General features: G+C 46.5%; 1 protein-coding gene across 1 annotated transcript in view; it reads left to right on the top strand.

Moving 5' to 3' along the window:
• Window positions 1-16,572, top strand: part of LOC144761921 (serine/threonine-protein kinase Nek2-like) — a 121,820-nt gene extending 105,248 nt beyond the window's left edge. The window contains exon 8 of the mRNA XM_078647118.1: window positions 16,159-16,572. Within this exon, the coding sequence (XP_078503244.1) occupies window positions 16,159-16,279 (121 nt within the window). The 3' untranslated portion in view covers window positions 16,280-16,572. The remainder of the gene's footprint in view (window positions 1-16,158) is intronic.
• Window positions 16,573-17,987: the final 1,415 nt, after the last annotated feature.

Here is a 17,987-nt window from a genome sequence, read left to right as displayed (position 1 = left end):
TGTTGGTTACCAGTCGGTCATACGACTCTGCATTGGTGGACTCCACACAACCTTTGCAAGGGCCGACTGTTCCAGGAGCCAGTGCCACAGATTATCCTGACAACGGACGCATCTCTCCAGGGATGGGGAGCTCATCTGCTCACTTACACAGTGCAGGGACTATGGACGAAGCAGCAACAGAAGATGCACATCAACTATCTGGAACTGATGGCAATCTTCATGGCGCTCAAGTCCTTCATTGTACATCTGTGCCACAAGGTAGTGTTAGTCCGGACGGACAACATGACCGCGATGTACTACATTCAAAAGCAGGGGGGCACCCACTCGCCACAGCTGTCTCATCTGGCTCAGGGCATGTGGCGGTGGCCATTCAGAGGAATATCTTCCTCATGGCAGAACACCTCCCGGGCAAGGACAATCAGATGGCGGATCTGCTCAGCAGATACAGCCATCAAATGCACGAGTGGGAGTTACACCCATCTGTACTCCACCCGTACTTCCAGCAGTGGGGTCATCCGGAGATAGACCTGTTTGCAACAAAAGAAAACGCAAAATGCCAACACTTTGCCGCCAGGTTCCCTCACCCACAGTCGCAGGGGAATGCGATATGGATGAACTGGTCAGGCAAATTTGCGTACGCTTTTCCGCCAGCCCCTCTGATACCGCTGGTGGCAAGAAAGCTAAGGCAGCACGCGATGACTCTCATCCTAGTTGCTCCAACGTGGGCGCGCCAAGCATGGTACACCACGTTCCTCGAACTATCAGTGGTGCCGCATCAAAGACTGCGCCTCACGCCCAGACTGTTGACGCAGAACCATGGAGAAATTCAGCATCCAGATCCGCAACAGCTCAACCTAGCGATCTGGCTCCTGAAGTCCTAGAGTTTGGATACCTTAACCTACCTCCAGAATGCATGAACATCAAGGAGGCAAGGAGGCCAACTACCAGAGCATGCTATGCTGCAAAATGGAAGCGTTTTGTCATTTACTGTACAGCCAATGACATCAACCCACTAGATGCATCTATCCCTAACATCATTTGCTAACTGTTACATCTTTACAAGTGCAATCTAGCGTACACTTCCATTCGGATACATCTATCCGCCATAGCAGCTTATCTTCAGAACAGGCAGCATCTCTCTGTCTTCAGAGTGCCTGCCATTAAAGCTTTCCTGGAAGGTCTGAAACGAGTCATTCCCCCAAGAACACCGCCAGCTCCGGTGTGGAACCTTAATGTGGTCCTCACCAGACTGATGGGACCACCATTTGAGCCACTGCACTCATGTGAACTCCAGTTCCTAACGTGGAAAGTAGCTTTCCTAATTGCTATTACGTCACTGAGGCGTGTTAGTGAGCTACAAGCGCTCACAATCCAAGAGCCATTCATTCAGATTCATCCAAACAGGGTAGTGCTACGTACTAACCCCAAATTCCTTCCGAAGGTGGTGTCACAGTTTCATCTCAACCAAACTATTGACTTGCCAGCGTTCTTCCAAAACCCACAGACGGTGGCGGAAAGAATGCTCCATACGTTAGACGTACGGAGGGCGTTGATGTACTACATAGACAGGACACGACACTTTAGGAAAACAAAACAACTTTTTGTTGCCTTCTCACAACAACACAAAGGCAACCCTATTTCCAAAGCAGGAATAGCCAGGTGGATTGTTAAGTGCATCCAAATCTGTTATCAAAAGGCCAAGCGCACTTTAACGATACCCCCAAGGGCGCACTCCACACGCAAATTGGGGGCATCCATGGCTTTCCTGGGGAACATTCCTTTAGAGGACATTTGCAGAGCAGCCACGTGGGTTACACCACATACCTTCACAAAACACTACTGTGTTGATGTACATTCCAAACAGCAAGCTGCTGTAGGACAGGCTGTTCTCAAAACACTTTTTCAAGCTTCTGCAGCTGGCACGGGCAACCGCCGCTAATGGAGGGACTGCTATGTATTCTATGCTAAGATATGAATTTAGCAGCCCACATGCCTCGAACTGAATATGCTACTTACCAGTATGCATCTGTTCTTGGCATGTAGGGCTGCTAACATTCATATCGCCCACCCTCCTCCCCGGTGCCTGTCGCAGCTGCAGATGTACTATTGTATTCAATCATTAGCATGGACATCCTTTACACTTTTCACTCCATCTTCTGCCACAATGGCGAAAAACAATCTGGGGATGGAGCCGATGCCCATGCGCACTGTAGTCCAGGGGAGGAGCCACCTATCTCAGGATACTTCGAAGACTCTTCCAGGACAACAATGTGCGATCATCCGGACCCTACACTAGGCGGCGATCTAATGCTAAGATATGAATGTTAGCAGCCCTACATGCCAAGAACAGATGCATACTGGTAAGTAGCATATTCATTTCCTTCCATACAGATACCGTGGGCGACCGCTGGGAGCCCCACAGCTGTGCGATGTCTTTGCTATCCTGTTCCCAAGGGTTGCCCACTGGGTCTGAGCAACATTCTAGTCATTCGGTTCCCACACATTCAACAAGCAGCGCCTCGCCTCAGGCTGTAGCGGCACTCCGGTAACCCTCCATCACTGCATGCACACCAGTTCAAAACTGAACCACCTCCGGGCATTCCCATATAATATGGAGGAAGGTACCAGTCATACCGCAGCCACGCTTACACAACCCATCCTGAGAATAACCCATTCGAACCAAACGCGGACCAGTGACATATACACGGTGGAGGATCTTGAGCTGGACAAGCTGAAGACTGGCAGGTATAGCTACCTCCTTGGGCGTAGACCACGCAAATTGCCAGTCCTCGTCATCCAGCTCCAAACCGTCACTAATCCAAACTTCCCTGAGACGCACGAGCAGATCAGCCCGGTTGTTGATCAACTTCTTATATATTAGTGAGATTGTGCTATCAGGCACATGGCCATCCAGTATACGGTCCTCGAGAGGAGAAGACTCTGGAATATCTGTGCCCGCGGCAAAAACCGAAGCCAAGGCATGGCGAACCTGCACGTATCTGGAAAAATTCCCTATCGCTAAGCTCGTACTCAGTCTTCAATGCTTCAAAGGTTTTAATGTTCCCCTTGGACCAGAGGTCACCCACCCTGCTAATGCCAATCATGTCCCATTTCTCAACCTTTTGTTTTCCATAGACATCCCAATTTTTCAGATGCGTACAACAGGGTTGCATGAGTCTGTCTGTCTCTCCATCCCAAAGCCACATTCGCATCGTGCCAAACCCGCACAGCAATTTTAGTAGGTCCAGACAGTTTCCCACCGATCGCCTAATAATAAAGTGCCCTATTGTAGTTCCCACCCGGTAGCAAGTGTTTGTCCATCGCAAATGCCGGGTTAGAACCGTGCGTATAAGTTGCATGGTTAATCGCAGTCAGCTGAGAGGCCCAATAATACCGCTTGATATCTGGAAGCGCGATGCCCCAATCATACCAAGGGAGCGTGAGCTTGGAGAGAGCAATACGTGCACGCCCGTCCCAAATCAACCGTCTCTGCAGGTTCTCCACTTCACGAAAATAGCTAGAAGGAATGACGTCAAAAGAATTCTGGAGTGCGTACAGAAATCGCGGCAGTGACATCATTTTGAAAAGGGCGGCGCGCCCGAGCGGTGACAATGGCAACCTACGCCAGTGTGCAACAACCAGTTTCAGCCTCTGGAGAGGGGGAAGCAGATTGCGTTCGTAGCGAACAGCGGGGTCCAGGGATATGTAGATCCCTAAATACTTAAAACCCGTCTCCGATATCTGGATAGGGAATCTACGAGGCAATGGAGGGAGACCCCCTGAAATTACATAAACACAGGGTTTCGTCCAGTTGATGATAAGACCCGAGTTCTTGCCAAAAGTAAGAACATCAAAAAGCACGTTAAGGGATTTTTGGGGGGACGTAAGGTACAACAGGATATCATCCGCGTAAAGCGAAATGCGATCCTCCAAATCAGGGGTCCACCGGATACCTTTTATCGAAGGCTCCCAACGGAGCCAGGCAGCCAGCGGCTCAAGAGCGAGGGCAAAAAGCAGGGGAGACAACGAACAGCCCTGCCGTGTGCCACGCCCGAGGGTAAAAGAGTACGAAGCTCTACCGTTAACCACAACCTGAGCCAAAGGCTTCTCATATAGAAGTTTCACCCAACCAATGAATACAGGGCCAAATCCGAATTTCGCGAGAGCTGCCCAGAGATACGGCCATTCTATCGTATCGAAGGCCATCGTGGCGTCTAAGGAAGCCAAAATGGCCGGCTCGGGGAGAGTCTCCGCCCTCGCGAGCGCCATGTAAACGCCGAAGATTGAGAGCAGTATTACAATGCGGGATGAAGCCGGATTGATCCGGGTGGATCAAGTCGCTGATTACCTTGATCAACCGGTTAGCTAACAATTTGGCTAAAATTTTGGGTTCAGCATTCAAGAGCGAAATGGGCCTATAGGAAGCACAACAGTCCCGCGGCTTCCCCTCCTTATGGATGACCACGATCGTGGCAAGCCGCTGATCACTAGGGAGGGAGCCAGAGTCTAACGACTCCAGGAACATATCCCTAAGATGGGGTGGCATTATGTCAGGTCGCAATTTGTACAGTTCAATGGGCAGACCGTTGGGACCCATAGCCTTACCAGAACGAAGGGAACGGATGGCGACGGCAACTTCATCTGCCAAGAGTGGTGCGTCCATTAGGGCTCTATCCGCCTCAGATAGGCAGGGCAGTGCAATGTCACGCAGCAACACATGGGAGTCTTCCTCATCCCTACCACCGACTGAAGAATAAACCTTTCGAAAATGGTCCACAAAACATTCGACAATTTCAGCTGGTTCCGTCACACTCACTCCATCCGGCTTCTCAATCACAGGGACAACACGATTCGCTCTTTCTTTCTTATCAAGCCATGCAATCAATTGACCAGCCTTGTCACCCACATCATACAATCTGCCCTGTTGCTCTCTCTGTTCATTACTTTAGCAGCGTCGGTCACCAGGGCTCTATAATCCAGCTGTTTCAGGCTGAGGGAATGGAGGTTAGCACGAGTTACACCCGCCTCGAGGTCATTCTCCAGCTCAGTTGTCTGTCTCAAGACCAACCAATTCCTCATATTTGGCTTTCTTAGCACCAGCAATTAGCGAGACAGAATGACCACGTATAACAGTCTTGAAAGCCTCCCACAATGACAGACTAGGACACAGACCCCACATTATCACGAAAGTAATGATCAATGGATTTTATCAACTCTGAGCGGAGTTTGGGATTTCGAAGATACCAGGGGTTTATGGGAGCTACCCGTCCCTCACTACACACCCTGGTTTCCATGCAAAGCTACAGGGGAATGGTCCGAAATGCCCCGGGGAAGGTGTCTGATTTCTCTAATCGAGGAGGATTGGGCTGCTGGCATTAGCACGTAGTGAAGTCTGGAAATACTCCCATGGGCCCCAGAATGGAAAGTATATTGTGACTGCACCGAATGCATCAACCTCCAACAGTCTATCAGACCGAAAGTTTCCAATAACCCACTCAGCCATGACTGAGATTTAGCTAAAGCCCTGGGAGGGTAGCGATCCAAAGTGCCGGAGATTACCGAATTAAAGTCTCCACCCATAATCGGGAGACCGTCTGGAAGCCCCAAAACCACCCGTCCAATGTCAGCGAAGGTGGAAGTCTGCAGACCTGGGGGAACATTTACCGTCATCAGCGAGAGTGTCATCCCCTCAGTGAGGGCGGCATAGCGCCCTCTGTCATCAAGGATTACCTTGTCTATTTCTAAAGGGAGAGAGGACCGAACAAGAATGCCCACACCCCTAGAGCCGGAGGTGAATCCGGAGTGCGCGACAAGGCGATATCCTCATCTATTCATGGCTTGACATGCATTACCAATTAAATGTTTCTTGCAGAAGAACGACATCGGGGGAAAGACGTCGAAGGAACTGTAGCACAACCCCCCCTGCTTTATCCTATCCCCCAACCCGTTGACATTCCAAGACAATAGCCTCAACCCACTACCCCATCTCTGTAAGGAATACAGAGCACCCCAAACGGGACACAATGATCGGATCAAAAGAGAAAACAATACGTTGCCTTGTGAAAAATAACAAACACACCGACACTCCCACACCACACCCCAACTGGAACCAGTTACAACCCCCCCACCCTGCACCCCTGCGTACGACTCAAAAGCCACCCCAACTTGCAGTGTGCCTGTCACCCTGACCGTAAACTAATCTACACAAAGAAACCCGGAGGAGGAATGAGTCCCATTTCCCCCCGCCACCCTCGGGCCAATCGCCGATGAAACATAATAGGACGAGAATCATCGAACTCAGCTGTGAGACAATCGGAATGTTCAGACATCGGGAACCACAGTGTCACTCTTGAGGCCTGCAGGATAGCATCTGTCTCTGAAGTGGAAGAGTCTGGCAATGCTAGGTCTAGGGGGGGGGGGGGGGGGGGGATTCCCACCCGGAACTCGGTGGGCACGCTCTACTGTAAAGAAGTTGCTGAGTCCAGTGGGGGCGAGATGGTTCAAAACAAGGTCTTCCACCATGAGATCAGTTGCAGAGTTTTCGGGCTTTTCAGGGACACCAATAATGCGTACGTTATTGCGCCGGGCCCTATTTTCGAAATCCTCAAGTCGGTGAGCCATAAGTTCGTTGGAAGAGCGCAGATTACCGATTTCGGTCTGTATGTCTGAGACATCGGTAGTAAGGCTGGAGGTCTTTAAATCCAACGACTTGACCTTTTCATTGGTTTTCGCCAAGTCTGCTCTGATCAAGGTAACATCGACAGCCACCGTGTCAATCTTTAGAGCAAGGGCCTCGTACTGCTGACCCATGGAAGCCTTCATGCTAGCAATGGCGCCCATGACATCCTGGAGGGTCAATTCGGAACGAGCGGCTGGGTTATCCTTGGGGTCTTCAAGAGTACGGCTGACACCACCCGGGGATCCCTTGGGCTGAGTGTAACGATCCATAACGTTGGTTTGGGTCGGTCCCCCTCGGAGAGGCGTCTTAGTTTTCCGCTTCTCATTGTCGGGTCTGGTGGCTATATTGGAAAACGTGCCCCGGAGGGGCCTGCGAGACCTGGTGAAAATGGCCGTTTGAAACGAGGCCACAAGTCTGCCAAAGTGGCGTAAATGCCGACTCAGTTCGATACGAGGCAATTACAGATGTTGACTCAAGGGGAGAGGCAAAGCCAAGCCGGATCCAGGGTAAATCTGAGCCGCCTCACAATCAGATAAGGCCTAAACTCAGAAAGCGAAACAAAGTCGAACAGAGGCTGCCAGGGAGAGACCCCTCTAGCCGTTGTTGTTCAACTACTTCACGGCGTCCTGGCTAGTAGAGCCCCCAGTCTCGTCCTGGGGTGGGCCATAAAAGTTCAGATCGACGTAGCTGCGGTTCCCGAAGTCCAAATTAAATTTTCGAAAGAGTAGCAATGTCAGCCAAAGTTAGTCTTCAAAAGCCCATGTGCAAATTCAGGATATATGCGAAGGGCGGCGACTGTCTCGGGAGCTCTGTGCTCACGCGGCCATCTCGGATGCTCGCGAAGCTCCTCCTCGCAGGGGAAATGGACTTTTGATAAATTATTAGTTAATAGGGAATATATAGAGCACATAAAAAAATGGGTAAACAATTTTTTTGATATTAATAGGTATAGTGCCTCGAATAATAGTCTGGGATGCGTTTAAAGCAGGGTTGAGGGGAGAAACCATCAGTTGTGGCTAAATCTTGAGCTATACCTAAACTGAAAAGTCAGGAAGTAATGCAAAGGTTGAAGTCAGCCGAAGACTAACATTCATTTTTAATTAGGCATGGGAGGGAGACCATGCAGAGTAAGACACTGATACAGACGCTTAAGGCAGAGATTAACGGATGGCTTGCACAGAAGGCGGCAGAAGAGTTTCAATCTCACCGTAATAGTTCATATGAGAGTGGATAATTAGTGGGGAAGAGACTCACCCTTCGCACTAGGCAAAAGTCAGTACAGAACTAAATCCTAGCTATCGATATGGGGGGGGCGTGGAATATACGGACCCAGAAGGCATAGCTAAAGCTTTTCAGGATTATTAAATATTTATGGAAGAAGCTGTCAGGGAGGCAAATAGCATGTTGGATGATATCGGACAACTGCTGACAAAAGATGACCTAGGGCAGATGCTAAATGAAGATCTAAAAGATGAATTGGAATTGGAGATATCACAAAGAAACAAATAGCATTACAGAATCTGGCTACAGGAAAGTCTACAGGCCCTGATCAAATACCCTTTGAGTTGTATAAAGCATTGGGCACGACAATACTACAATTCTTAGATCTATTTAAAGGGATTCAATATAGGGGCAACATCCCGAGTCATGGAAGGAAATGCAAATTGTTGTCTTTCCAAAAAAGGGAAACATTTAGATAACCCAGGGTCCTACAAACCAATCTCCTTAACACAGATATAACAATCTACTCTTGGCATCCCGGTTAGGAAGGGTCATTGGTCATCTGGTCTCCTCATGGCAGCATGATTTCATACCAGGGAGGCAAACAACTGACCATATTCAAAGAGTAATAACATTGTTTGACATGTCAGAAACGGGGGGCCAGATGGCCATGATCCTTCTGGACGCCGAGAAGGTTTGATCGAGGAACATTTTTTTTTTTTATGGGGAATTCTGGAGCTAAGGGGGTTCTGTCAGGGATTTGTCAGGGCGATCAGAGCAATGTATTGTAACCCAAAAGCTCGGATACAGGCAATGGGTAAAGAGTCAGAGGAGGTATTAATTAGCAGAGGGACGCGTCGGGGGTGCCCCTGCTTACCCATTTTATTCGCGTTATATATTGACCCTCTCATAGATGCTCTTGCGGGAAGTTAAAATCAAACTTATTTGCACGAGGGAATACCAGACAAATGTTTTAGCCTACGCGGACGATGTGGCATTTGTCACAACAGGTCCCAAGGAGGCATTGGATGAGATTGCGGATATTACAGGGAAATTTGGCAAATTATCTGGTTATAGCTTGAATAGGGAGAAAAACATTGTAGTATGCACACAGAACATGGTGTACAAAGATGTAAGTCGGCTCAATCAGCGGTTTATTTAGGAGTCCGGATTACCGCCAAGGTTGATAAGATGATCAAAGAATTTCGATCCATTAATTAAAACTATAAGTTTGTACTTAAAGAGGGTGAACGGGTTATCTGCCAATTATAGGGAGAGGAAATTACCTGAAAATGAATATTGCCCACATTTTTATACCCGTTTAGGTCAATTCCACTAACTGTGGATGAAATAATACTCAAACATTAACTCCATGCTGTCTAACTTTGTGTGGCAATATGGGAAGATAAGGTCTATGAAACTCCTGACACTGCCACAAGATCGTGGGGGTTGACCATTCCAAATATCACATTATTGGGCAGCCCTGCTTCACCAAAAATCCTTTTTACTGAAGCAGAATCGTATGGACGGGGGGAGCTCTAATGAAGGAACTTCTACAATATTTTAGTTAGCAGTAGGAGCAGAAGCCGCAGGGATTTCTCCTAAGACAAACTGAGCATAGCTACTATAACAAAAGTACGGTTTAAATTTATAAAGAGTGCGTGGTGTATTTGGAAGAAGATAGCAACATTTATGGGGATCCCCAGAGTTACACAATATGCCCCCTTATGGCGCGGATCACTTCTCAAAGGATAATTATGTCATCATGGGGCAGGAATGGGAGAGTAAGGGTATAGTTACAGTTGAATAGTTCTATGGTGGACACCAGCAACCGCATTTTAGGTATTTGCAACAGGAGTACGGGATACACCTAACCAGCTTTTCAAATTTATACTGGTCGGGAGCATTCTTTGGCATATAGACCTAGGGTAATGATTGGGAAGATCCCCCTGATGGAGCTAATTAGAACTGCGTCATGTAGAATTGGGGATATCTACAACCTACTATTGGCAGAGATGCCGGATGATTTAGAAAAGCATGCTGCATCTTGGGCAGCTAAACTAAATAACCCAGACGTAGATATCTAGAGGAGTTTAGAACTATCAGTGGAAGCCTTTTTAGCTTCCAATCTGAAAGCACAGCTGTATAAATCTGTATTTAACCTGTACTTTACACCGGCAAAACTCTTTCTATGGGATTCGAGAGGACGACCCATGCCCTAGATGCAGTGTGGGTCCGGCTACAATGATACATATGTTTTCCGATTGTAGGGAATTAATCCTTTTAAAAACGGGAATCTCTTGTTTCTGGGGATCTTTATTTGTAAGGGATTTGGAGCTAGCTACTACACTGGCAGTCCTGGGGCATGATGGCTCTCTCCGATGTAACAAAGAACAAGAATATTGTTTATTTTTGGGCACAGCTATATATCGTATAATGCTGGCCGCTAGATGGAAGGATAAGGAGCCTCCCACCTTTTTAGATGTGGTTAGCTAGATTGCTGGGGGATTGGAAACAAGAGGCAGCCCTAAATGCATGTAGAGGGAGGAAAGCCAGAACACGGGGGGAAGAAATATGGGCTTGCATTGCGAAATGGAATGGTGAGGTGGGAGCGACATAATAGCAATAGATAAAATAACGATGAGGAGCAAATTAATCCGGTTTTGTAGAAGAACCATGAACTCATTTATTCATATAAACCCTTTATTAATTGTATGTCTGTGTCAAGATAAATATCTTTAATCAAATACCATATTTGTAAGACCGGATAAGAGATAGACATACGCTGGCTTAGTTACTAAATTCTTCTTTCTCCTACACGGTAAAATTATGTATTTGCTATTGGTTATATGAATTTCTGTATTTATGAATATTATGATATTGTATAATTGATATGTTTTCTTTTTTGTAAAGCGATGACTTCTTCTCTGGTGTGAGTAATAAATTAAAAACAAAAAAAAGATTCTTTAAAAGTAGAATTAAGCCTGAGCAACGAAGGGCACCTTTAGAACATGTTTTTAAAGCTAAAAGAAAATATAAATCTCCTGGAGTAGAGCATTCCATAGTTTTTGGGTCTCATGATACAGAAGGCGGTCTATGCAACATGGCTGTTTAAAATCTGAAATGCGATGGCAATGCAAAGTGCTTCCATGCTAGAGTATAAGGTAGGGTAATAGATTAGTGGTAGGAAAAACTTGAAGCCCTAGAACAGGGACCGACAAGAGGAAGGCATAGGGATTCCTGCTCTTAAACGTGCCAGAACTCACGTGATCGTGTCGCTGCCAAAAGTTAGTTAAATAGTAAATTGCAATACTTTTATCATGGTCTGATCTGGTGGCTGTAGAGCAAATTGGTATTCCCGATTGGAACTACTAAAATGAGGATGTCTAGGTGCCAAACATGCCTCTGAGCCAGAAATCGTTAGTGACATTGTAAGATGTGGATCGAGGCATGCAGCACACATACAGTGGCATAGTGGCAATCTGGCACAGGGCCAATAGCAGTCTGGGATGGGCGGATAGGCTTACTAAGGCTACGCCTCTGTGGTCCACACAGTCTGGGTTCCCTCTGCTTCCTCCAGGACTTCGACAGATGGGACTTGATTGGGATTTCTGAGGTGGGGGACCTTGTCCATAAGGGTAAATTGCTGACCTTTAGTGACCTCCAGGCTAAATATGCCCTTGCACCCACTGAATTCTTTCGATACCTGCAAATCACACATGCCCTCCAGGCCGCTGTCTCAGACCTCACCTCTATACCCGATACCTCCCCTTTAGAGCACAGGCTGCTGTTGGAACCTCTTCCTGAGAAGGCCACCTCCCTTACATATCGCTAACTGCAACAATCTCCCCAATCCCTTCGTATCACTGCGGACCAAGTGTGAGGTAGACCTGGGTCCCTTAGATGAGGAAGACTGGCGGTCGGCACTAATGTCCCCGAGGGAATCAGCTATCTGTCATACCTTTAGGTTGATCCAACTGAAGGTCTTGCACAGAGTGTATGTCTGCTCTTACCCTGGCCAAAATTGGGCGGCGCCCAGACACACCGTGCCTACGAGGTTGTGGACTCCCTGGCACCTTTTATCACCTCTTATGGGAATGCCCGGTGGTGCAGCGGTTCTGGAGTGGAACGCTTAGTAAAATGAGCAGTTCCTTGGGTAAACCATTCTCCCCATCGCCTAGGGAATGTGTCCTTAACATCTGGGGGGCCAACGATTTGAGTGTCCAAGAGTTACAGTGGGCGGCGCTGGGTTGTCTGCTCGTCAAACGCTCCATAGCCATGAAGTGGGGATCCCCGGACAGACCACTGGTGGTGGGCTGGGTGGCTGAAATGGACCGATGTATGATTGCTGAGAAGACCGTGTATAAGATAAGAGGCTGCCCAAAGACATGGGACAAGAAATGGGGGCACTGGAATGCCTATCGAGGCGAACTGTGTGACTCTCGTACAGTCGAATTGGCACTGCCCCGTGAGGGACCAGGGGGTAGACGTGTCCGCTAACTGATACCAGGCTTGCTCAGAGTGTGGTTTGTTATGCTTTATGACGCTTGTGAAAGTCCTTTTGATTTTGCTTTTTATATTAATAGGGCCCTAGGGGGACGGAAACAACACTAGTCAGAGCTGGGACGGAATGTATGCTATATGAATCTCTCTGCTGGATTTATGTGTTTGTTTTGTTTCTGAGAAAAAACGAAAAAGTGGTGCAGATAACCTTTCTGTGTTCAATGCAGACCATTACCTGTTTTCATTATTCGATATGCTTCGTCGGTACGCCGTCCGACCTCAGGGATGTGGACTGAATGGCTGTGTTATATTCTGACCCGTATACTGTTTTTCGCCTTATACCTGCTTGTGCGCAGACACAAATGATACCTTTGTTTTTTCTGACCACCACAATAAAAAATAAAAAAATTCTATAATAGTGCGAACATTATGGAGAATATTTTGCTGGATTAAGTATATTCCTGATGGAAGAACTTTACGTAAAGTTGACTGCCAATCTATTTTGGAGTTATTTGCATAGGTTTTGCAATCTGGTTTTACAAAGGATGTGGCAGTGTCTCATGTATGAGACACCGCCAGCTGGGAGAATGTAGAAGTTTCTACCCCCTCCCCGTTTCCTGGTCGGACCACTTTTTGGTGCCTTTTGTAATAGGGGGGCCAGTGATCGAAAGCCAGGAGGTAGCAATAGGCATCCACCCGTGTAGGAAGTGGAAACTTTGTACAGGGTGATTTTAATAGAGAGCAGACAGTGGGCAGGCCCCCGGGTGGTTCTGATAGTGAAACCGCCTGTATGAATCTGGAGAGGCGCATAACAGACGCTCTTAAGGTGGCCCCGCTGCTCTCGAACAAAACTATGGGCAGGGTACATAAATATGCACCCTGGTTTACCCTGCTCTACATCTCGTAAAAGCTGAATGTAAATGTCTGGAGAGGCAGTGGAGAAAGATTTCGGAACCAGGATAGATTGAAATACAGGGAGGAACAGAGGAAATACCAAGGTCTTTTAAGACTGGCTAAAGCCACCCATTACAAGGCCAGAATTGGGACGGCAGAGAATTCTACTAAGAACTCTTTAACCCCTTCCATGCGCATGACGAGCTCAGCTCGTCAAGCAGTACACTGGTCGTGTGCTTATGACGAGCTGACCTTGTCATGGACAATGGAAATCTGGAGAGTTCAGCACCCAGCGGGAATTGCTGTAGCAGTGAAGGTGTTAAAATATATAAGGAGATCTCCTCCCTGGCTGCTACGGCTGTGCCAAGTAGGGGCTCTGCTGACTGCAATCGGGTGGCGAATTACTTCTCGGAGAAGGTGAAGGAAATGTACTCCTCCTTCTCAGGGACTGTAAAGAGGGGTGCTGAATTTGAAGAACAGATGGGAGAAACAAAGACAGGGCTGAGACTGTACAACTTTACTGTTCCCTCTCCAGAGACGCTTGAGAAACTGCCTCCGTGTTAAATCTGGCTCTCCCAGAGATCCTGCCCCCACCTAAGGTGATGGGCTAGAGTTTGATACTCTTGAGTCGTTCATCAGGCATGTTTTGGAGGTCTCGTTCAATCTACACATGCTGCCAGGGAACTGGAAACGAGCCATTGTTCTCCCAGTCAAGAAGCCGAACATCAGTCAAGACAAACTAGACGATCTGCGACCCATCTCTCTTCTGCCAAGGTAGCAGAGAAGGTGGTCAACTTATGACACATTTGGAAGATGCTAGTCTCCTATATCTGTCGCAATCAGGATTCCGGGCAGGTTATTCTACGGAAACTGCTCTACTATGTGCCACGGAAACTATTAGACAGGGGGCTGATGCGGGGCACACTATGGCTCTGATCATGTTAGACCTCAGTGGCGCCTTCGACACTGTAGCACACTACACCTTACTGCAGTGTCTGAATAAAGGTGTCAGGCCTGGCCCTGAAGTGGCTGAAGTCCTTGTCAGGTCAGACAGGGTGTATATTACTCCAATGACATTAAACTGGAGCAGGGAGTGCCTCAGGGTTCTGCCCTTAGTCCTACCCTGTACATGACTCCTTTGGCAGAGATAGTATAGGGTTTTGGATGGGGGTTGTCTCTTATGCGGACGGCACCCAGGTGTTGATCTCCCTATCCCAGGCACCGGAGGTAGCGGCCTCTAATTTCAGGGCTTGCATGCAGGAGCTTGCCTCCTGGATGGATAAGAACTGCCTGAAATTGAATGGCAGCAAGACAGAGGTGCTAGTGGTGGGAGGTGATACTTTGAGCTGGACGTCGGCATGGTGGCCTCAGTCTGGGCCCTACCCCCTTACCTTGCACCGAGGCGAAAAATCTGGGGGTCTGGGTGGACTCCACTCTTTCCTATGATGGACATATTAGACCGGTAGTCGGGAAGTGTTTTGGGGTCCTAAAAATCTACTTAAAATGTTAGATCTCCTCCCGATAGGTGCTAGGAAGACGATGGGGCATGCTATTATCACATCTCGCCTAGACTATGGCAACATACTCTTATCTTGGGGCCACAGCTAAAGGTCTGGGGAGACTGCAGGTCTTGCAGAATGCTGCCGCACGGCTGTTACTAATGCAGCCTAGGAGGGCGGCTTCAAAAAAAGCCCTTGACTCACTGCACTGGCTCCCAGTAAAGAAAAGAGTTCTGTTTAAGACATTATGCACCTGTCACCGTATCTCCCAGAACCTTGGCCCTTCATATCTGAGTGACTTGGTCACCAGGTATGTGCCAGGGAGATCTCTTAGATCCAGTGGGACCGGGCTGTTGAAAATTCCGAAGGTAAAGAAGGCCAGAATGGGGGGCCGTTCCTTCAGGTTCCTGGCAGCTCAGAACTGGAACAAGCTCCCTCAAACTCACAATGGAGATCTCTGAAGCTAAGTTTAGAAGGGCGCTTAAAACATATTTGTTCGCAGGTTAGCATAAAGTGGGCCTCAGATGCGTTCTACTGACACCTCCCTCTTAGCACTGGGACACGCCGAGATGGCGTAACCATGCTCTTTATAAATTTCTTATTTATGTGGGTGAATGCATGCATCTCTAAATTAAGGGGAGAACAATGGGTCTAATCTAATGGGAAGTCTGCATCTTTAATTTATGCAAGGTTCTGTACTAGTTTGATGCAGGATGGATGGGTGAATCTCTAGATTCACTCCTTGTGCGGTGTGGGAGCTTGGCAGGTATAAGTAGGTCGGTCAAATGCACTGACCATCTTCACTCGTGCACACAGGGAATTGAATTCTAACCTGTGTTGACATAGGATTGTCCTTTATAAATGTAATGGAATAGAAATACCCCATAACACTGCAAGGTCGGGCTGAACAGAAGCAGATGTCAAATTTCCAGTTTTTGTTATTCTGACATGGCCATGGTGGATAATATCCCATCTTTAGCACTGCACCCACCTCGGAAAGATTGACGTTTTTCAAAATGATTTAAGATGGTGGTACCCTGTGGATGCCTTCAGAGGACTGGATTACAGGTGATACTTCTAAGCGATTGGTAGCCCCACCTTATAGTTAGTGTCCCCCTTGCTCTTTCCCCCCCCCGCCCCCCCCGTTCCCCAATCTGGTAGCATAAACACATTTCCCATTCTGTACACAAATGGTTACCCATCTGACTAGGGCTGTGGACACACTAGACTCCTATTCAGTTTGTTTTAAAGAACTAGGTTCTGTTAGTTGTTGGATAACTAGCATGCTTGTATAACATTAAAACATAACTGAACCACAGAGCAGAGTTTCATCTTAACTATTTATTTTTCTTTGGAAAATAGATTGACATCTGACCTGAGGTACACTCCTACCAAGAAACACTGCTGCTGTGGAACTCACCGGTGCTACGGAACTCACCGGTGCTGCACACACTCGCCCAGAGTAGGGTGTGTCAAATATTGATCTGCTTGTATCTTTCTTGTTTTTTAAGGACCCCCATTTTCAAACACTGAGCAAAATCATCGCTGGATATTTAACAAATAATTAGAAAAAAAGGACTTCGTAAATTTTTGTATTGTATTTCACTCCTATTGACGACAAATTATGTATCTAACCTGCTCGGCATCATTTTTATATGTACTCTAAAAAATTTAAATGTTTGTACAGAGTTATATTTTATTAGTGTGAATTTTTAAAGCACTGCCCTTATTTTGAAGTGTAATTTATATAATATTTCAATAAAGTAATTAACATTATTTTTGACTTTGATCAATTTTTATCCTCTTCAAATAAAATGAGCATTGTGTGGAATGTTGATTATTGGCAGTAATTAGTATTTAAAATTGTTTTTCGAGTGGTATCCTTGAAATTTGAGAGGGTATGTATAATTCAGGCTTTAAATCCTCACTAAAACATTCAGGGATGGTAGACTAATGTAGCACTTTTGTGATCACAGCTACCACACTCAACAAAAGTTTCTGCAGCGACTAATCATACGAACTGGTCTTAACTAACTTGCCACCCGTTTTCTAGTTTGTAGTCTTCTAGATTAGTTTTCCATCTTTAATCTGTATAAAGCACCACCCTGCTCAGCGAACACGATTTACTTTCTCGTCACCCCCACCTCTGACTATTTAGCTTTTGATTTATTATATTAAATTTATTTTCTGTAGTTTCATCTAGTTCATCTGTTGGTTAATGGTTCATTGTCCAAAAGGATATCTCACACCTTTGAATTTGCATGTCTGCAACCCCTTCCCAAAGTTGACTGTCTTTAATGCTGCCAGAATTCGGGTATCTCTTGGCAATTCATGCCATCAGTATTGTGCTTTGCTAGTACTAGTCCAAATTAAGTTAACTGCTTTCCTTTTTTTTTTTTCTTCTGAGCATCCCTCCGGTTGTGCAGATATTTACAAGTTCACGTTTCTAAACGTTTGAACAACTTTTCAAAGATTTCTAATGAATATGTTCAAGACACTAGTGAGGAGCATATCTATGTATATACTTGTTGTATTATTGATCTTCTGATTTCAGAGCATTAAATACATATACCAATTAAAATGAGTTTGCTAGTGGAACTTATTAATAAAGAATCTTCACATAACTAGTATACTAATTTAAAATTGACATTCTCAACCTCTCCCTAGGAAAGTTTATCAATTATATTTTAAAACTCAATAACTTGGGTGGATGGTAGTCCACCACAAGTAGACCAAGCATTTGCAATGCAATGGGTCTCGCATTTACTCAAGTTTCAGCTATTGGCATTGTAAATGACTGCCTTTTATTTGTTTTAAAAACAAAAATAAAAGGCATTGTCATTTGTAATGGCAATAGCTCACATTTGCGTAAATGTGAGACCTATTGTATTGCAAATGCAGCTTAACTTAACACCAGTGATTACCACGGAGCCCTCTCCTACGCTGACAACATGTCTACCTTCCCTCATACAACCAGATAACTACACCCAGCAAATAAGTCTTCCCTGACCTGATGCTTTACAACTGCCCTTGATAGGAAACCGTAGGATCTTTACTGAGGGCAGTACACTCTGGAATGGCTTATCAGAAGCTCTTTCTGAGCATATATTGATGTGCTCAAGAATACTAGAGCCCCGTTGAAGTACTTAACTCTTTCTATATCCTCTCACATCTCACTAGTCCAGCAGGAT

Source organism: Lissotriton helveticus, chromosome 6 (genome assembly GCF_964261635.1).
Source record: "Lissotriton helveticus chromosome 6, aLisHel1.1, whole genome shotgun sequence".
NCBI classification, from domain to species: Eukaryota; Metazoa; Chordata; class Amphibia; order Caudata; family Salamandridae; genus Lissotriton; species Lissotriton helveticus.
The sequence above is the reverse complement of the archived record's forward strand: the minus strand, read 5'-3'. Positions and strand labels throughout refer to the sequence as shown.